The sequence below is a fragment of the Leucoraja erinacea genome, chromosome 28, assembly GCF_028641065.1.
Source record: "Leucoraja erinacea ecotype New England chromosome 28, Leri_hhj_1, whole genome shotgun sequence".
Taxonomy (NCBI): Eukaryota; Metazoa; Chordata; class Chondrichthyes; order Rajiformes; family Rajidae; genus Leucoraja; species Leucoraja erinaceus.
The window spans coordinates 6,910,845-6,932,838 of record NC_073404.1 but is presented as its reverse complement, the minus strand read 5'-3'; the positions used below and the strand labels follow the sequence as shown (position 1 = coordinate 6,932,838).

Genomic DNA, 21,994 nt, shown 5'->3' with positions numbered 1-21,994 from the left:
CAAGGTAGGCTGCTCTGGAAGGTTAGATCGCACGAGATCCAGGGTGGGCTAGCCGACTGGATAGAGAATTGGCTTCAGGGAAGGAAGCAGAGGGTGATTGTGGAAGTTGGTTTTTCAGACTGGAGGCCTGTGGCAAGTGGGGCGCGTCGGGGATCAGTGCTGAGCCAATATCGACAATATTGTCCATATTGCCCATTGCTATTTGTAGTTTACATCAATAAAAATTGGATGAGAATGAGAAGGCCTGATTAGCAATTTTGCAGATGACACTAAAGTGGGTGGTTTGTGGAAAGCAAAGATGTTTTCGTCACCCTGCTATAGGAAGGATGTTGTGAAGCTGGAAAGAGTGCAGAGAAGATTTACAAAGGTGTTGATAGGACTTGAGGACTTGAGGACATGAGCTGTAGGGAGATGTTGTGCAGACTGAGACTTTATTCCTTGAAATGCAGGAGGCCAAGGAGTGATCTTATCAAGGTGTATAAAATCGTGAGGGGAAATATATTAGGATAAATGCACACAATGTTCACACAGAGTATTGGAATCAAGAATCAGAGGACATAGGTTTAAGAAAGAGGAACAATTTAACAGAAACCCGAAGGGCAATTTTTTCGCAGATGGTGGGGGTGGGCATATGGAACAAATTGCCAGAGCAGGAAGTTGAGGCAGGTGCTATAACAACATTTAAAAGATATTTGGACTGGTACATGGATAGGAGAGGTTTAGAGGGATACGGGGCAAACTTGGGCAGGTGGAAATAGCATGGACAGGACATCTTAGTTGGCACGGTCAAGTTGGGTCAAAGGGCTGTATGACTCACGTTACCATGTGGAAAAGGACATTGTTTTCATGCTCCAAGCCTGCTTAATATTTCACAGAATGAAGCAAATCCCTGTACAGTTTGTAACCTTGCCCAACCCATGACTGATGGGAATTGCAACTTGGCAGCAAATTCAGAACAGGTCGTTCTCAAATGCATTTCGCAAAGCAATCAGTTGGGCAAATTGGTTAAAAGAAATAAGGGGGAATTATTTCATGCAATCAAGTACCACAAGTGTGGCCTTCTGGTAGAAGACCGATGCCGAGCCCGACCTTCCGCCACACTCGTTTTCAATATGGAGTCAATATCCAAAGCAAAAGCTTACTGGACTTGCTGAAGCCTGAGATGCATTCTTCAAGAAACTCCAGTGTCAGGTGGGGTTCATTTGCTGCCAATGTTTTACTGATGGAGACGATAAATAATGTGTTGTTTGCGGGGATGCAGAGTCCAGAGGTCTCCAGCAACTGCCCCTCAATTTTCAGATTGAAGGTGCATGTTAAGGCACACAGGAGATTATAGGCAGCAGAGCTGAGGAAAAAGCAGAAACATTGATGTGAAATTAATAACTGTCCTAAAGGAAAATATTGTTTGCACACATCTCATTGATTGCAGCTATTTTTTCCCCTCAGTTGAGAATATTCTTTTACTGCTGTTCTCATTTCCGTCTATTTGAGAAACAAACATTACTTGGAATGATGGGTTACGTCAGTGAAAATGACTAGCACTCTTATCTGATTAAATGTTTAAGAAGGAACTGCAGATGCTGGAAAATCGAAGGTAGACAAAAATGCTGGAGAAACTCAGCGGGTGAGGCAGCATCTATGCAGCAAAGGAAATAGGCAATGTTTTGGGTCGATCTGACAATGTCTTATCTGGCATTGTCCAAATAATAAGATCACCGCTGCATACGTCAAAACAAGTTTGTCATACTTCCAAGCACTAACTCACAACTGTTAAAATAAATAAGGTAATTTTACCTCTCAAACTATTTTAACAATGTTCACTCCTTAATCAAGCACTTGGAGTAACTGGTAAGTAGAGGGAACATCGACAGACTCTATTGGGATTTTTTTCTTTCCCTGAACAAAATGGTTTCCATTTCTTTCTTCTTAACCATTTTTCATTGTATGAATACTTGAATCATCACCAACAATTGTTCCATGTGGCTAAATTGCACCCCCCCTCCCCATTGCACACATTATTGGACTTTTAGGTACCTTCAAAGCCCACAGAAACAGCTTAATTCCCAGAGCTATAGCGGCTCTGAACCGGCCCTGCTGAGTGCCCCCACTCCCACCTGGACTGTCTCCCTCAGATGGTCACATGACACAGTTTTTTGTTGTTGTTTTTTTTGACATACCAAATCTCATTGCACTGATGTGCTATGACAATAAAATATATTATTCTTATTATTATTATTAGAATAGGCAAAAGGAATGATTGGATAGCACTGTACTCATTATTGCTCTCCCTGCCTGTGTAAGTGACGGTAAGAATTTCATAATGAGTTGGGCTATCCAATTCTTGTTAACTCTGACGAAGCATGATAATTAAACCAGCCAAGACTTTCAGATACAATCTCATATTTGACAGATAGACAGAACAACATGCAACCAGAAAGATGCAGAGTTTCAGAATACGTTGTACACTTGTTGGGAATCAACCAGGATGTCCTTTACTGTTTCCCATCTTCAGAAGAGTCAGGTTCATAGCTCCCTGTTTGGGGTATTCACCCTTGCTGGTTCTGCTGAGTAATGCTGTGAATGCATATCAGTTCGTTGACTCCAATTCAACTGATACCTAATTACATCAACTCATACACTGGTTGCGTAAAACACACCTTTACGAATAAGTACTAAGCTGAAAATCAGAAACTGATCAATCATCTCAAAACTGCCTGATCAACACAAGAGCAACATTGAAAAATGGATGTAACATTATTGCAGGAAGACATTGGATTGTTTCATTAAAGCGAGGATATCAATTATTCATTCATCACTTGCTCAGAAATAAACTTTTTAGAAATTTATTCCAAAAGGGAGGAGAAATTGCATTGTGAGGAATAATATTATTTTTCAGGTGGTTTGCATAGATGCAACACATAGTCTCTTTTCATTCCTCAGAGAACCATTTTTGTCCCAATTTCCCAACAATCTTGTAACACACATCACTTTTTATTATTAATTCACAGTGCCTGCATCTTTCTCCTCATTTCCCAGTGCACTTTCCTTTCCCTTAATATCTGCACTGGCATCATCCAATTCATTTCCTCTTGTTTTCACTCAAATATTCACTCATGGGCACTTATGGGATAAGAATGGGCATTCTTATCTTTGAACAAGCACTGCAATCTCTCCAAGGAATATTGCTGTGTTTCATAAGTTCATGTCATAAGTACGTCATTCGGCCCATCAAGTCTACTCCACTGTTCATTCATGGCTGATCCATCTTTCCTCTCAACCCAATTCTTCACCACCCTATGACTAAAGAAATTCTACCTCATCTCCTTTCCAAAGGTACGTCCTTTCATTCTGAGGCTATGCCATCTGGTTCAAAACTCTTCCACTAGTGGAAACATCCTCTCCACATCTACTCTATCTAAGGCCTTTCACTATTCGGTAAGTTTCAGTGAGGTCTCCCCTCATCCTTCTAAACTCCAGCAAGTACAGGCCCAGTACGGTCAAACGCTCATCATACGCCACCTAACAGTAGTAGTGAAGTTGGGGATGGCATCAAACAGGAAATTAGAAATGCTTGCGACAAAGGCAAAGCAGTTATAATGGGTGACTTCAATCTACATATAGATTGGGTGAATCAAACTGGCAGGGGTGCTGAGGAAGAGGATTTCTTGGAATGTATACGGGATAGTTATCTAAACCAACATGTAGAGGAACCAACGAGAGAGCTGGCTATTTTAGACTGGGCATTGAGTAATGAGGAAGGGTTAGTTAGTAGTCTTGTTGTGCGTGGCCCCTTGGGCAAGAGTGACCATAATATGGTTGAGTTCTTCAATAGGATGGAGAGTGACATTGTTAATTCAGAAACAATGGTTTTGAACTTAAAGAAAGGTAACTTTGAGGGTATGAGACGTGAATTGGCCAAGATTGACTGGCAATTAATTCTAAAAGGGTTGACGGTGGATATGCAATGGAAGGCATTTAAAGACTGCATGGATGAACTACAAAAATTGTTCATCCCAGTTTGGCAAAAGAATAAATCAGGGAAGGTAGTGCATCCATGGATAACAAGGGAAATCAGGGATAGTATCAAAGCAAAGGATGATGCGTACAAACTAGCCAGAAAAAGCAGCATACCGGAGGACTGGGAGAAATTCAGAGACCAGCAGAGGAGGACGAAGGGCTTAATTAGAAAAGGAAAAATGGATTATGAAAGAAAACTGGCAGTGAACATAAAATCTGACTGCAAAGGTTTTTATAGATATGTGAAAAGAAAGAGATTAGTTAAAACAAATGTAGGTCCCTTGCAGTCAGAAACAGGTGAGTTGATCATGGGGAACCAGGATATGGCGGACCAATTGAATAACTACTTTGGTTCCGTCTTCACTAAGGAAGACATAAATGATCTGCCGGAAATAGCAGGGGCCCGCGGGTCAAAGGAGGTGGAGGAATTGAGTGAAATCCAGGTTAGTCGGGAAGTGTTGTTGGGTAAATTGAATGGATTAAAGGCCGATAAATCCCCAGGGCCAGATAGGCTGCATCCCAGAGTACTTAAGGAAGTAGCTCCAGAAATAGTGGATGCATTAGTAATAATCTTTCAAAACTCCTTAGATTCTGGAGTAGTTCCAGAGGATTGGCGGGTAGCAAACGTAACCCCACTTTTTAAGAAGGGAGGGAGAGAGAAAACGGGGAATTACAGACCAGTTAGCCTAACATCGGTAGTGGGGAAACTGCTAGAGTCAGTTATTAAAGATGGGATAGCAGCACATTTAGAAAGTGGTGAAATCATTGGACAAAGTCAGCATGGATTTACGAAAGGTAAATCATGTCTGACGAATCTTATAGAATTTTTCGAGGATGTAACTAGTAGCGTGGATAGGGGAGAACCAGTGGATGTGGTGTATCTGGACTTCCAGAAGGCTTTCGACAAGGTCCCACATAAGAGATTAGTATACAAACTTAAAGCACATGGAATTGGGGGTTCAGTATTGATGTGGATAGAGAACTGGCTGGCAAACAGGAAGCAAAGAGTAGGAGTAAACGGGTCCTTTTCACAATGGCAGGCAGTGACTAGTGGGGTACCGCAAGGCTCAGTACTGGGGACCCCAGCTATTTACAATATATATTAATGATCTGGATGAGGGAATTGAAGGCAATATCTCCAAGTTTGCGGATGACACTAAGCTGGGGGGCAGTGTTAGGTGTGAGGAGGATGCTAGGAGACTGCAAGGTGACTTGGATAGGCTGGGTGAGTGGGCAAATGTTTGGCAGATGCAGTTTAATGTGGATAAATGTGAGGTTATCCATTTTGGTGGCAAAAACAGGAAAGAAGATTATTATCTAAACGGTGGCCGATTGGGAAAGGGGGAGATGCAGCGAGACCTGGGTGTCATGGTACACCAGTCATTGAAGGTAGGCATGCAGGTGCAGCAGGCAGTAAAGAAAGCGAATGGCATGTTGGCTTTCATAGCAAGAGGATTTGAGTATAGGAGCAGGGAGGTTCTACTGCAGTTGTATAGGGTCTTGGTGAGACCACACCTGGAGTATTGCGTGCAGTTTTGGTCTCCAAATCTGAGGAAGGACATTATTGCCATAGAGGGAGTGCAGAGAAGGTTCACCAGACTGATTCCTGGGATGTCAGGACTGTCTTATGAAGAAAGACTGAATAGACTTGGTTTATACTCTCTAGAGTTTAGGAGATTGAGAGGGGATCTTATAGAAACTTACAAAATTCTTAAGGGGTTGGACAGGCTAGATGCAGGAAGATTGTTTCCGATGTTGGGGAAGTCCAGGACAAGGGGTCACGGCTTAAGGATAAGGGGGAAATCCTTTAAAACCGAGATGAGGAGAACTTTTTTCACACAGAGAGTGGTGAATCTCTGGAACTCTCTGCCACAGAGGGTAGTTGAGGCCAGTTCATTGGCTATATTTAAGAGGGAGTTAGATGTGGCCCTTGTGGCCAAGGGGATCAGAGGGTATGGAGAAAAGGCAGGTACGGGATACTGAGTTGGATGATCAGCCATGATCATGTTGAATGGCGGTGCAGGCTCGAAGGGCCGAATGGCCTACTCCTGCACCTAATTTCTATGTTTCTATGTTTCTATACCCAATCACTCTTGTAAACATCCTCTGGGCCCTCTCCAATGCCAGCACATCCTTCCTCAGATATGGTGCCAAAAACTGCTCACAATACTCAAAATATGGTCTGATCAGTGCCTAAAAAACCTCAGCATTACATCCTTGTTCATCCAAAAAATGAAAAACAGATAATCAATGAGTCATGGCTGGCTATAGTAAAAGAAGATAAACCATATTAATAATATCTCAGAGCAAACATTGGATGTATTCTGTGTTATATTTACTACATGTGTATTCGATGCAATTCAAAATGCCTTTTTATCTAATTCCACATTTATGTTTCCGAATTCGACTTTTCTCAGAATGTACCATCAACCATCTCTCATGGTGGTTCAGATGGATGGGGAATAATTGTTTTACCAGTTTAGTGACACCTGAGATCGTGCAACATTAAATCTGTTCCAGTCTCACCAACCATCAACTGGGTTGGGAGATTGCCACCTTCACGTGGTTCGCCCTGTTTCGACAATTGCAATCAACCCAGCGTACACAATCAAATAAGATCAAATAGAACAAGTTGTCCGACAACTTTAGGCTGTGCACGCCATACGCAAGAAGAAGCCATCAACTGAGAGGTTGTCTTTGAACTAATCATGCCTTCCTTTCTTTCTACGTGGCACTGTGTTTAACAAAGATATTTTAAAAAACTCTAACATTAGATTTAGATTAGATTAGGTTTGTTTATTGTCATTCAGACCTTTCGGTCTGAACGAAATTAAGAATACTTGAAACAAGTCAATGTTCAAATGATAAACAAAGAATTTAACTTATAGTAACTCTCTGGACATTGCAATACATCTAATACAGTATTTTTATAACGTAGAAATTACTTGTATTGATGCTAATGTTAAATGATTAAAAATTGAAACCTCAACCTTCCCCTTTTGGGTGGCAGAGGCAGAGCTGGTTGAGCCGCTGCCTCTCAGTGCCAGCGACACGGTTCGATCCTGACCCTGGGTGCTGTGTGGAGTTTGCACTCCCGCTTTGAGACCATGTCCCACCTCCAGTTTAAATTCCATTTGGAATATTTTGGAGGACCAAGAAACCAGGAACCAAGATGTGTTTTTCCTTCGGATACTTTGGTTTCCTTCAAATTCCCAAAGGCCTGCAGGGGTTGTCGGGTCATTAGCCTCTGTTAATTGAACCCGAGTGAAAAGGGAGTGGATGCGAAAGTGGGTAGCATAGAACTGGTGTGAACAGCGGATTGATGGTCGGTGTGGACTGGGTGGGCCGAAGGGCCTGTTTTCCCATGCTCTATTGGTAAACGAAACTGGTTGCTTCTAGATTTAATGGGCAATTATGGGAGCAGGTGAAACCAACAAACTTCTCATTTCCTAAGAATATTACGCAAGAACTGTGTGGGGCTTTCACATCTATCTCTGGCATAACTGTCAGGAGTGACAGATGCGGTCAAAGAAAAAAAAAATCCATACAGAAATTCACATCAGCATTAGAATTTTTTAAGAAGGAACTGCAGATGTTGGAAAATCGAAGATAGACAAAAATGCTGGAGAAACTCAGCAGGTGAGGCAGCATCTATGGAGCGAAGGAAATAGGCAACGTTTCGGGTCTCGACCCGAAACGTTGCCTATTTCCTTCGCTCCATAGATGCTGCCTCACCTGCTGAGTTTCTCCAGCATTTTTGTCTACCTCAGAATTTGAATTTAGTATTTTCATATACTTAAGGGGAGGGGGGGGGGGGGGGGGAGGGATTCCAACTATACTGAAATCTGCACCTCTTGTACTTTTAGTTTATTCTCTCACAGTATGAAGGGATCAATGTTAAAGGCAGCATTTACATTATTGTGGCCCTCGAGCAGTGTTTTAATATGTGGTTTGCAGCGCCAGTTTTTATTTGGCATCAAATCATCACGTGGGTTTCAATTTAATTGCTCCAATGCAAATCTCATTGCTAACAATAGTTTTTGGTAAATTCCAGTTTTGCTTAATGTTAACTGAATGTTGGCTCGTTAACTACCGTAGATGACTATCTCAGGATCTTGAGCAGAGGGCCACATCCGGCCTGCCGCAAAATTTTATCCGTCCCGCAGCAAGCTCAGGGCAGGACAGAGCGTGTGTCAGTTAGGCATCGAGACAATTCAAGTCGGGGAGCGTGGCGGCCCGGAACAGCTCTTAGTGTTGTTACCTAGCGGCATGTTCGTTGAATTAACCAATTTTAAATAATTTCTACTAACACTCCACTCCCCCATTGCCCCGTTCCTCCGCTCCAGTTGTTTAACCAGTTCCACAGTGCTCCACAATGTATCCCTCTTGAGATCATACCCCTGCCAACAATGGGCCTACCAGGGCACCTACCTGCCTAAGGTCATTTGTTGCCTGCCTTGTTTGATCATGGCCTTTTTTCGCCCCTAGCCCCCTCCCCCACCCCTACTTTCAGTCTGAAGAAAGATTTCGACCCAGAGATGCTGCCTGACATGTGTAGTTACTTCAGCACTTTGTGTCTATCTTTGGAATAGACCAGCATCTGCAGTTCTTTGTTTCTGCAGCTTCCTCACTGCTGTTATCAGACTATTGAATAATCAACGTCATTGTAGCCATTGCACTTAAAAACAATATCTGCACTCTGCAGTTGTAGCACTATATTTTGCACTGTTACATTTCTCACATTGCACTGTAGCATTTATGTATGGTTTGATTATACTATGATTCACCTGGACAACATGCAAACTAATCTTTTCACCGTGTACAAGACGAGAACACACCTTTACCAATAGCAATGGCATGGAGTCAAAGAGTGATGCAGTGTGGAAACAGGCCCTTCAGCTCAAGTTGCTCACACTGGCCAACATGTCCCAGCTGCACTAGTCCCACCTGCCTGTTTTTGGCCCATATCCCTCCAAACCTGTCCTATTCATGTACTTGTCTCTGTTTCTTAAATATTGGGCTAGTCCCTGCCTCAACTACCTCCTCTGGCACCTTGTTCCATACACCCACCACCCTTTGTGTGAAAAAGTTACCCCTCAGATTCCTATTAAATCTTTTCCCCTTGATCTTAAACCAATGTCCCTTGGTCTGCAATTCACCCACTCTGGGCACCTACGTGATCTATTCGTCTCATGATTTGATGCACCTCTATAAGATCACTCCTCATCCTTCTGCACTCCAAGGAATCACAGCCTATGCAACCAGACCCTATAGCCCTGGCAACATCCTCGCAAAACTTCTCTGTACCCTTTCCAGCTTGACAACATCTTTCCTATAATGTGGTGGCCAGAACCGAACACAATACTCTAAATGTGTCCACACCAACGTCAATATACAACTGCAACATGACCTCCCAACTTCTATACTCAATACTATGACTGATGAAGGCCAATGTGTCAAAATGTCTGACAATGGGGCTGCAAAAGAACTGACTCGTGATGACAAGAAGCTGAAGGAGGCAACACTCAGCCTCTCTACATGCTGTTGATGAAAATTCCCAGCTCTGCCCACTCACCACAGCCCACTGCTCCCTTCACTCAGATTCAATGAATCTTACTCGGATAAAAAAAAGAGACTTGATCAGAAAACATTTACATCAGTAAATAATAACTGTAGTGAAGAAGTAAGTTCACATTCACATCGTATGAAGTCTTTTCTTTCTGGGACTATGTAACCACACAGTGGAATTTTCAGCCAAAACTCTGTAAATCAGCAGTGTTACAAATCGGAGAATCCAAATGTGGGATAGCGTACCGTAAGCTTGGATCGGAGCTCCCAAGATTCAAAAGTGCTATGTTCAGCAATGTTCCTGGAACATCCTTTGGTCTTATTTTGGTGTGCTGCGGGATGGAGTCTGGCTGAGACAATTCCCAACGTGTCCTAATGTGGATGATAGATTGCACTATTGCCTCGCATTCTTGGTGCATGAATGTTAGTGGCGTGCCTTGATTGGCGATCGTCAACGTGAACTGGCTTTCGTCGACCAGGCAGATCTCCTCAATTTCCGAAGCGTAGTAAATGTCATTCAGAAACACGGACTGGCCAAGTACCCGGGTCCTCTCTGCCGATGTCACCTGGACTGCAGTGGATCCCACCTAATTTAGAAGGGAAAAGGTGGAGCCAAAATTCAGGATCAACAACAATGCAGATGGAAAATTATCAACACTGATTCGAAGCAGGATCATTTTTCAACAGCATAGTCCTTTTAAAGATACAGAGCAGAAACAGGACCTTTGGCCCACCGGATCTGCACCGATCAGCGATCCCCGCACTCTAATACTATCCTACACACACGAGGGCCAATTTTACAATTTTACCCAAGCCAATTAAATGACAAACCTGTACATCTTCGGGGTGCGAGAGGAAACTGGAGCTCCCGGAGAAAACGCACGCAGGTCACGGGGAAAACACAAACTCTGTACAGACAGCACCCATGGTCAGGATGGCGCTGGAAGGCAGCAACTCTACCGCTGCGCCACTGTGTCGTCCAGTGAAACAGTGTTTCGAGTATTGAACAAATACCACTTCATCAGGAGAAACAAATACTTTGAAGCAGAGTGGAATTCAACGTTCACAGTTGTAAAACCAAAGTAATTTGCTTATAATGGAACCATGTCTGCACTGCAGTATAGTTTTTAAATTCATCATGGGAACATTAGCATTTACTGTCCATCCCTAATGTTTCCTAAGACAATTGAGTGAACCACTTTAGTTTAGTTTAGAGATGCAACGTGGAAACAGGCTCTTCGGCCTACTGTGTCTGTGCTGACTAGCAATTCCCGCACACATGCAAGTCCTAATTTGGCCAAACTGGGTAACAATTTCCCTCTCTCAAGTATATTTGTGAACCAAATCTTGGTAGCTTACTCAGAACTCAAAACGCACCCCAGAAACGATAGCGCAAATCGAATCAGTTGGTAATAGAGGTCTTTATTTGCCAACACTAGGAACTGCAGAAGCTCTTGTACAGGAAAAGACTCTAAGTGCTGGAGTAGCTCAAAATGTCTCTGGAGAACATGGATGGGTGACGTTTTGGGCTGATTGTAGTAGAGGAGGAGAAAGCTGGAGGGGTGATAGGGGCGGGACAAAGCCGGGCAAGTGATGGGACGATACAGGTGAAGGGGGTCTTTTGACTGGTAGATGGTTGGGCAAAGGCTAGAGATGAAAAGACAAAAAGTACAAAATAAGGAGATAAAGATAGAAAAGGTGAGGCTTTTTTAATGTCTGCTGAAACACTTGATAGTAAATCCTCCACATTTGTGAATCCTACTCATTCGTCCACTGTGGAAATCTGGCCGAGCCTCTATGAAAGATATCTGCTCGGGCTGTATGTTGTTATGCTAGGAATCCGTGTGCAGCAAACATAGCTATTGAGCGTGTTGCTATAGAGAAATCTCTGGACCAGGGAGAGCTGCGACTCATACAAAAAAAAGAGGGGGCGAACAACTTCCATGTCATCCAAGCGGAGGTGGTTAGATTGTGATCCTGGTGTGTGAACACATGGATCAACCACTGCCTGTCCCCGGCAATGGCTTGCACTCAACAAATGCTGTCTTGAACCCCTCTGCTTTGAGCAGCTGCACCATTTTCCAAGGTCCACCAACAGCAGTCCACACAAGCAGCCTCTCCTCACCTTCCTATGGGCGATTCATTGTTGCAGGAGTGTTGATGGAGGGACTGACTCTGTGTGTTCCTGGTACAGAATACTGCCCATATTGCCCTCCTCTTTTTCATCGACTTTCCCTGTGCCCACCTGAAAGCACACCCTTTTATTTCCATCCATTTCACCCAATACCCTTCCATCGATATTCCTTCCTCTGGCTTCACAATTTGGTTAAAGTGCACATTGTCAGATCTTCCACCGCCCCGCAGTCAAATTGCTGCGTCGAGGCGATGTTGAAGCCCCCGCCGGGCGATGGAAGATCCTGTGGCTGGTTTTAGGCCGCGCCGGTCGATGAAAGGCCCCGCGAACGGGCCTCTTCAAGCCCCACGATTCAGGCCAGACAAAACTGCTGTTGCTGTTCTATATTTGTTGTGAAAGCCAGGACCAGTTTCTGCACATTTGAGACATCTGAAGGAATAGTTTCCTACCTTGATGGAGACCTTAGTGTCTTTATGAGCCAATTTTAGAGCATTGTGAAAGACCTTGAGATCCTCCTCCAGAGCAAGAGTGGCAGCAGGAAGCTTCTGATGATCTGGTTCAATGTGTTCCACAAGCTTACCAGGTGAATCAATGAAGATCAGTTTTTTGCTTCCCTTAAGTCCAGTCAGAAGCCGCTCGTGATACTTTGTGTATTCCCGCACCCAAGAGTTGCAATTGTAGATGTAGACTGCAGCCACATTCTCGTAGGCAGCCCCGGGGAAAACCACGAACCACTTGGAGAGAAAATCCGTTTTAAAGCGATTGCTTGGTCCTGCGTGGGTAAGGTCCACGACAATCTCATATGGCTTGGCATAATATGGCTTCAGAGTTAGGAGGACGTGATAGATGAGCAAATCACCATTTATCTGTCCAGTTTTAAACCTGCATGAGGAAAATAAAAATGTGATTAATTCCTCACTGTGTTGAATAACATTTAATTAAACAAGGAAATCCATTGCCTTCAAAACGCATATACATCACACACACAAACTGAGCCTTTTACCTTTCAGGCAGACCAACAAGGTGTCACTCATTAAGATCTGGAAATGGGCAAAACCTTTCCTGCAACTTATCGTGAGGATGAGAAGGGGAGCTCAGGCGTGACTAAGTGCCTCTTTACTCATGAAGAGTAGCTGTGAGTGTCTTTCTCCATCGGCTGAGAATGGGAAGCATGATTAAAAATAGAGCAAATCGTAGAGAAATAGAATCATACAACATGGAAACAGGTCCTTTGATCCAACTTTCCCGTGGAAAAGTTAAAAACTGATGATCTTTTACTGGGTTTAATTACACAAGGCAGGCACATATACAGATAAGAGGTACTAAAGCATATGAATGTAAATACTGTATACCTTTAAGTATATGTGGCTGAGGAGCTGGTGCAGGGGGCAGGGATTTAGATTCTTAGACCACTGGAAACTGTTTTGGGATAAGGGTGAATTGTACAAAAGGGACGGGTTGCACCTTAACAGGCGCGGGACCAGCATTCTGGCAGGCAGGTTTGATACTGCCAAAGATGGTTACTGCTACACTGGTGGGTTTAAACTAGATAGTGGGGGGAGGGGGCGAGAGACAAATTGGAAATACAAGGATGTAGTTAATGGGAAAGAGAGCATAGGAAAAGGTAAGAAAGACATTAACGGGACAGAAAGCTCACAAAAGGGATGGGAGAGTATGGCCAAGGTAAATAGGAATCGATGTGAAAGGCGAGGGGAGTAATGGATTAAAAGTATTATATATGAATGCGTGAAGTATAAGAAGTAAAGTAAATGAGCTTGAGGCTCAGTTGGAGATTGGTAGATATGACATTGTGGGGATTACAAAGACATGGCTGCGGGCAGATCGGGGCTGGGAACAGAATATTCAAGGTTGTAGGTCCTATAGAAAGGACAGGCGGGTGGGCAGAGGAGGTGGGGTAGCTCTGTTGGTGGGGGATGAAATTCAATCTCTTGCGAGGGGTGACACAGGGACTGACGATGTAGGGTTGCTGTGGATAGAATTGAGGAATTGTAAAGGTAAGAAGACACTCATGTGAGTTATCTATAGGCCCCCAAACAGTAGCCTGGATATAGGGTGAAAGTTGCAGCAGGAGTTAAAATTGGTATGTAACAAAGGTAATGCCACTGTGGTTATGGGAGATTTCAATATTCAGGTGGACTGAGAAAATCATGTTGGTTCGGGACTCCATGAAAGGGAGTTTGTTGAGTGCCTCTGAGATGGATTCCTAGAGCAGCTTGTATTGGAGCCTGCCAGAGAGAAGGCAATTCTGGATTTAATGAACCAGATTTAATAAGGGAACTCAAGGTAATGGAACCGCTCGGAGGTAGTGATCATTATATGATAAATTTTAATCTGCAATTTGAGAGGGAGAAGGTTAAATCAGAAGTGTCAGTGTTGCAGTTGAATAAAGGGGACTATGATAACATGAGAGGAGCTGGCCAAGGTCGACTGGAAAAGGATCCTAGCAGGAATGACGGTGGAACAGCAATGGCAGGAATTTCTGGGTATAATCCAGAAGATGCAGGATCATTTCATTCCAAAGAGGAAGAAAGATTCCTCCCAGCTCTCCCAGAAGCCTACTGTCTCCGCCTCTTCCTTTCGATTTCCTGCCCCCTCAGGGCATTTTTGTCTACCTAAAGGGCCTGTCCAATTTGGCCGTCATTAGCGCGTCACGCAGATGGCGCACAAAGATTTTGTACATCACAAAATCCTGCGAGTCCGCTCGGCACTGCCTATGTCATCATGCAAATGATGTTGCGTAAATTAAGTGCAAATGACAACCAAGTGGGACACGCCATTAAGATTCTAAGGGGAGTAAGAGGCAACCGTAGCTGACAAGGGAAGTTCGGGACGGTATAAAACTAAAAGAAAAGGCAAGCAGACTATGCGGGAAGCCAGATGATTGGGACACTTTCAAAGGACGTCAGAAGGTAACAAAAAGGAAAATACGGGGTGAAAGGATGAAGTATGAAGGTAAGCTCGCCAAGAATATAAAGGATAGTAAAAAATTATTTAGGTATGTTAAGAGAAAATGATTAGAAAGACAAATGTGGGTCCCTTGAAGGCAGAAACAGGTGAAATTATTATGGGGAACAAGGAAATGGCAGAAGTTGAACAGGTACTTTGGCTCTGTCTTCCCTAAGGAAGACACAAATAATCTCCCAGATGTACTAGAGGACAGAGGATGTAGGGAAACAGAGGAACTGAAAGAAATTTGCATTAGGTGAGAAATAGTATTGGGTAGACTGATGGGATTGAAGGTTGACATATCCCCAGGGCCTGATGGTCTGCATCCCAGGGTACTCAAGGAGGTGGTTCTAGAATCGTGGACGCATTGGTGATAATTTTTCCAATGTTCTATAGATTCAGGATCAGTTCCTGTGGATTGGAGGATAGCTAATGTTATCCCACTTTTCAAGAAAGGAGCGAGAGAGGAAACGAGGAATTATTCATCAGTTAGCCTGACATCGGTGGTGGGGAAGATGCTGGAGTCAATTGTTAAAGAGCTAATAATGGAGTATCTGGATAGCAATAAAAGGATTGGTCCAAGTCAGCATGGATTTATGAAGGGGAAATCCTGCTTGACTAATCTTCTGGAATGTTTTGAGAATGTGACAAATAAAATAAATTAATGAGAACCAGTGGATGTAGTGTATTTCAGAAAGCCTTTGATGAGGTCCCACACAGGAGATTAGTGAGCAAAATTAGAGCACATGGTATTGGGGGTGGGGTATTGACATGGATAGAGAATTGGTTGGCAGACAGGAAACAAAGAGTAGGAATAAACGGGTCCTTGTCAGAATGGCAGGCAGTGATGAGTGGAGTGCCGCAAGGCTCAGTGCTGGGGCCTCAACTATTTACAATATATATTAATGATTTAGATGATGGGATTAAAAGTAACACTGGCAAATTTGCAGATAGTGTGGCAGTGTGAACTGCGAAGAGGATGATAGGAGGTTGCAGGGTGACTTGGACAGGTTGAGTGAATGGGCAGTTGCATGGCAGATGCAGTATAATGTAGATAAATGTGATATTATTCACTTTGGCGGCAAGAGCAAAGAGGCAGATTATCTCAATCGTGTCAGATTAGGAAAAAGGAAAATGCAACGAGACCTGGGTGTCCTTGTACACCAGTCACTGAAAGTAAACATGCAGGTACAACAGGCAGTGAAGAAAGCTAATAGCATGTTGGCCTTCATAATGAGAGGATTTGAGTATGGGAGTAAAGAAGTCCTTCTGCAGTTGTATAGGGCCCTGGTGAGACCACATCTGGAGTATTGTGTGCAGTTTTTGAGGAAGGACATCCTTGCTATTGAGGGAGTGCAGCGTAGGTTCACAAGGTTAATCCCTGGGATTGGCGAGACTGTCATATGAGGAAAGATTGGAAAGACTGGGTTTGTATTCACTGGAATTTAGAAGGATGAGAGGGTATCATATAGAAACATAAAATTATGAAAAGACTGGACGAGCAAGATGCAGGTAAAATGTTCCCAATGTTGAGGGAGTCCAGAATCAGGGGCCACAGTCTAAAAATAAAGGGGAGGCCATTTAAAACTAAGATGAGAAAAAAAATGTTCACCCAGGGAGTTGTGAATTTGTGGAATTCTCTGCCACAGGAGGCCATGATAGCCAATTCACTGGATTAATTTAAAAGAGCGTTAGATAGAGCTCTTGGTGCTAGCGGAATAAAGGGGTATGGGGAGAAGGCAGGCGCAGGTTACTGATTGTGGATGATCAGCCATGATCGCAATTAATGGCGGTGCTGGCTCGAAGGGCCGAATGGCCTCCTCCTGCACCTATTTTCTAACATCTAATATTAAAATAACTGTATTATGCGCCATGTCCTCGGATACATTCCTTCTGGGGGATTTTGCTGTGAGTAACTTGATTTTCATGTTAGGCTAAATAATAACTAGGTTTAAAAATCCAATTAGCCCTGAAGCTCTTTCAGCAGCCTCAAATGAAAGGTGCAGCGTGGAAAAAGGCCCTTTGGCCCAACTTGCCCACACTGGCCAACATGTCCCATCTATACTAGCCCCACCTGCTTGTGTTTGGCCCAAATCAGTCCGGTCCATGTACCTGTCTAAATGTTTCTTGAACATCGCGATAGAACCAGCCTCAACTACCTCCTCTTGCAGCTCCTTCCACACACTTTGTGTGAAAAAATTACCCATCAAATTCCTATTAAATCTTTCTCCCCTCACCATAAACCTATGTACACTGGTCCTTGATTCATCAACTCTGGGCAAGAGACTGTGTGTCAGTCAACCTGATTTATTCCTAATGATTTTATGCACCTCAATAAGATCACCCCTCATCACCCCTCATCCTCCTGCACTACAAGGAATAGAGTCCTATCCTACTCAACCTTTAGCTCAAGAGTCCTGGCAACATACTTGTAAATCGTGTTCCTTATGTTTACAAGCTAAATTGCCAACTGAATGAAAATGTTTTTTTTTAAATAAAACAGAGATTTTGCTGGACTGTAATCGTAACACTTCAATAATGTGTACATTGCCCCCTATGGTTGCCTTGGTTTGAAGGTTTGTTACACTTGAGATGCCAGAAAACTAAAATGTCATAACCACCTCACCTGGAATTTTTAAGGTCCAATCATTTCAATACATTTAAATGCAAAGAATTGTTTGTCCATCACCAGTTGCTCCTGGTGATTAACTGAATAAAATATCGGCATGAATAATATGTTCAAGAAGGAACTGCAGATGTTGGAAGATCGAAGGTACACTCAGAGTCTGAAGAAGGGTATCGGCCCGAAACGTCGCCTATTTCCTTCGCTCCATAGATGCTGCTGCACCCGCTGAGTTTCTCCAGCAATTTTGTGTACCTGCATGAATAATATGGTGTGGGCCTTTTCATGGTCTTAAATTTAATTTCCCATTCGGTGAAAGTTCCTTCCAAAACTCAAAGAATCTTCATCAAAAATGGTTGTTAGTTTGGTTTCGAGACACAGCTCTTGGACCCGCCTTGTTTACCGTTGATCACCCATACGCTAGTCCTCCGCTATCCCACTTTTTCATCCACTCACTACACACTCGGGGCAATCTTACAGATGCCAATTGACAAACCCAAACATGGATGGGATGTGGGAGGAAACCAGAGCACCCAGAGGAAATCCACGCTGTCAGAGGGAGAACGTATAAAATCCACAGAGACAACACCCAAGGTTAGGATCAAACCCGGGTCTCTGGCGCCAGCTGCGCCAGTTGTATTTTATGAAGGTTTTTTTTTGCTGGTAGTGGACTGCTCATCCGCCCAGCTTACCCGAGCAAAACTACAAAATGTAAATGGCACCACTTAACCTCAGTTGGAGTGAAAGCCACTTGATGTAATTTTTTGCATTAATCCACAGTTTCAGATTTTTACAAGTTATAAATATATTTTTCTTCCTGCTGCCATTGCCACATTGAGCCTGCTGGTACCTTTTCATACAACAGTCTCATTTCTTAGGAGAAATGTCTTAAGACTGTTAGCTGTAAAGTGGGTAATGGTAGGGAATGAAGTAACTGTACCTCAACATGGAGCATAATTCTCTCTGATCTGAATTACTGCCAGTGAAGTACCTACTCATTTAATTTCATTCATCCAAACAAAAAAACTAGAATTTCCAACAGGCTTTAGTCCAGATGGAAAAGGCTAAATCTCACTTAGAATGCAGAGAATTTTCCACGATTAGTTTGGTTTAGTTTAGAGATACAGCGCGGAAACAGGCCCTTCGGCTCACCGGGTCCACACCACCAGCGATCCCCGCACATTAACACTAGGGACAATTTACACTCATACTTAGCAAATTAACCTACAAACCTGTACGACTTGAGTGTGGAAGGGAAACCGAAGATCTCGGAGAAAACCCACGCGGTCACGGGGAGAACGCACAAACTATGTACATCCCGTAGTCGGGATATAACCCGGGTCACCGGCGCTGCAAGCGCTTTGAGGCTGCAACTCTACCGTTGTGCCACTGTGCTGCCCTATTATCCACCGTGCCACTCTATCACCCAGTATTATTCTGCAAAGATTTTTACCAACAGTAAAGTAACAGATACTTTAAGAATTATGCTAGATTTGACTCTTATACAACTTATAATGAATGCAAATGCACGGTCACTACCCTGTTGAGTCATTGGGGAGCCTGCATACAATGTGGGCCAAAAGCATGCAAATCAAAATGGACCAACATCATTCAACATGAGGCCGACACATCTGAGAGAAGTGAAAGGTATCAATTCTTGATGCTTGATCCTTAGCACCAGCTATCATAGTGCAATCCCAGTCAAGCCATTGGGAAAAAGTAAAATTGATTTATGATTACAAATACAGCGTTAAAAACTGGTCCTTCGGCCTACCGAATCCAATTCAGTCATCGATCACCCATTCACACAAGTTCTACGTATCCCACTCCCGGTACACGAGGGACAATTTACCGAGGCCATTCAACATAAAAAAACCTGCACGTCTTTGGGATGTCGAGGTAACCAGAGCACCCGAAGGAAACCCACGTGGACACAGGGAGAACGTGCAAACTCCACATAGACGGCGCCTGAATTCAGGATCAAACCCAGTTTTCTGGTGCTGTGAGACAGCAGCTCGACCAGCTGCGCTACTGTGCTATCATAACTTTATTTTGGTAACATTGTGCAATAGTTTTGGTTTGGCACAATATTATTTAAAATATGGCTTGCACATCATTTGGAAATTTTCCTTCACCCCTAAAAATAAAAACAGTAGAACTCCAAGAGCGCTTGGCTCATCAAGTTTCTATCTGGTTTTTAATCAACTTTTCTGCAAACTCATCCTTTTTTCATTGCTCTTGAACTACTTCTTGAAGAAATTATGGTCTCTAATTTAAGCACGAGTTGTGAAATTCCTTCATGTCATATTTCTTGTTTCACTGCTGTTTTTTGTGCCTGCATATGTGATGTTTTTAATGGTTTTTATTTGTGAAGCAGCAGTCGAATGCTTTGGTACCTCATGGTGGTACCTGCACATTTAGTAACTTAGGGAATAAATTTGGTCATTTACTATCAAAAGTAAGAAAGTAAATGTCATAACTCAAAAGGCCGAAAATTTCCTTGGTTCTTCCAGATAATTTGTGCACTCAATCTATGAACTTTGTCATTTTAGTTCCCAATCTTACTGTGTGGCTTAAGTCAATTAAATCATGTCAACTTTTACAATAAGAATCAACTTCTTTTAAACTTTTTGCTTCATAGTTGAATCCAGTAATTGGCCGTTGAGGGCAGACTTGATGACTATTATCCTTTGCCTTCCATTCTCACATTGTTTTCATTTCTTCCTGTAACTTCCAATTCACCTGAAGGTTTGATATTTAAACAAAGTCGACTCATCCTTCATCCATTTTTATTTTTATTTTTTAATTTACACTGGATCCCGTCCCAACGGGCGGTTGCGGGGGGGGGGAGGGTCTGCAGCATCACATACACACATTAACCAACCTCCCTTGATATTACATTACTATTATTAATTTGCTCCTTTTATCCCATCCATGCCCTATCCACTCATGCATAGCCCCCAGCTCACAGGCGCTTCTAGAGAGGGAGCGGGTAGAAAGAGAGCGGGGCAGATACACAGAGAGAGGGGCAGAGACACAGAACGGGGAGGGAGAGGGAGAGAGAGAGAGAGGCAGAAAGAGAGAGGGTGGGGGGGAAGGGGGGGGAAGAGGGATTCCAGCTTTCCAAAACAAAAATCTATCTTCAGGTGATTGAGAGAAATGTTCATGAGGCTCCTTTCTTGAAATGTCAAAAAACTCCATTTGCTGAATAGGAAATGTGTTAATCCTTTGTGGTTGACCAACGTCATCAGTGTCGAATGTAGTGTTGCAATGCATTCGCAGAAGGAAGGCTTTTAGCATTCCTTCATTACGATTTATACCAAGATCAATGAAGTCATTGCCTTGAACAGCAATTGGGCAAAAACTCTCTGCTTTGGACGACACTTCACCGAACTGATAAGAAGTCATCAACAACTTGTCGAAAAGGTAAATTACTGTTGCTGTAATCCTTTAAGCTCAAGACCGTTTGACATATTCAATCTTACAATCAGACCTTCTGAATGAGCAGAAAACACCGGGCATTCTCCTCCGATCTAACCCCCAATGATATTGGAATATTTTTTCATATTCGCATTTTGTAAAATGGGGGAAATTTCTGTTCTTACTTTCAGGTGAGACAAGCGAGAGAAAGATCAGAGCAGCTCAGGCTCGTGGTATTGCTAATTTGGTAGAAGCAAACCACAAAAGCTGCAGCTTCAGAATGGAAGCAGAAATATGGAAATGCAACTCATTTTTTTGATGCAATTTTCTCGATTTGAAAGGAACTTTTATTTCAACCATCTTGCTTGGTTTCTCTGCCCCGCAAAAAATCTTTGACCACGGTTTATTTTCGCGTCTTAAAATGTTCCAGTGATGCTAGTTACGAACATCAAATTTTGCTGGCCACTCTCCCTGGAATATTTCACCCAGTTCGGCGAGACTGAGTGTCTTCGACATTTAAATTTCACATTTGTGAAGTATAAAGTTTCCAGGTGTGGAGGAACTTAAATTTTAAACCATGTGCTGAACGTTTAAAAAAAACACGAACTGTAGTCGTGCATAGAACTAAGTTGCTGATGTTCACGACAATCAGAGGTCAATGATCCAGTTATCAGCTTCCTTGTAAATAGTCACAGTATACACAAGATGATACAACACTGTCATCCACATTCTGCCCAAACATCTTGGCCAAGTGTATTCTAAACAAAGAATCTACATTCAATTATAAAATCGCTACTATAATTTGATTTTCTATTTCTTTTGAAATGAGAATGGAAATTTTCTTCAATCCCCAGGTTTCAATGCTAAAGGGCCTGTCCCACTGTACGAGGTAATTCAAGAGTTCTCCGGAGTTCTTCCCTGATTCGAGCTGGTGTAATGTACGCAGCGGGTATGTAGTGGCTCGTACGAGTAAAAAGTTAAAAAAAATTTAATCACAAGTCTTCTTTTTACTCGTGGACATTTTTCACAGTGTTGAAAATATACGCCACAAGTTTACCAGATTTCCCCTGAGTACGTGACATCCACGAACTCCTACGGACCCGCTACGTACATTACACAAACTCAAATCAGGGGAGAATGCGGGAGAACTCTTGAATTACCTCGTACATTGGGATAGGCCCTTAACTGTTGGATGACCCATTGGCGTTGGGGGATGAGCTTTGGGACAAACAGCATGTTTTACTACCAAGTTTTAGATAATGCAT

At 43.0% G+C, this 21,994-nt stretch overlaps 1 protein-coding gene across 1 annotated transcript in view; it reads right to left on the bottom strand.

Moving 5' to 3' along the window:
* The window catches only part of nf1a (neurofibromin 1a), a 305,820-nt gene that overhangs the window by 49,477 nt on the left and 234,349 nt on the right, over nucleotides 1-21,994 (bottom strand). Inside the window, exons 36-38 of the mRNA XM_055657600.1 lie at nucleotides 12,169-12,601; nucleotides 9,832-10,172; nucleotides 1,143-1,345 (exon numbers count right to left, since the gene is read on the bottom strand). Coding sequence (XP_055513575.1) covers nucleotides 1,143-1,345; nucleotides 9,832-10,172; nucleotides 12,169-12,601 — 977 coding nt within the window. The remainder of the gene's footprint in view (nucleotides 1-1,142; nucleotides 1,346-9,831; nucleotides 10,173-12,168; nucleotides 12,602-21,994) is intronic.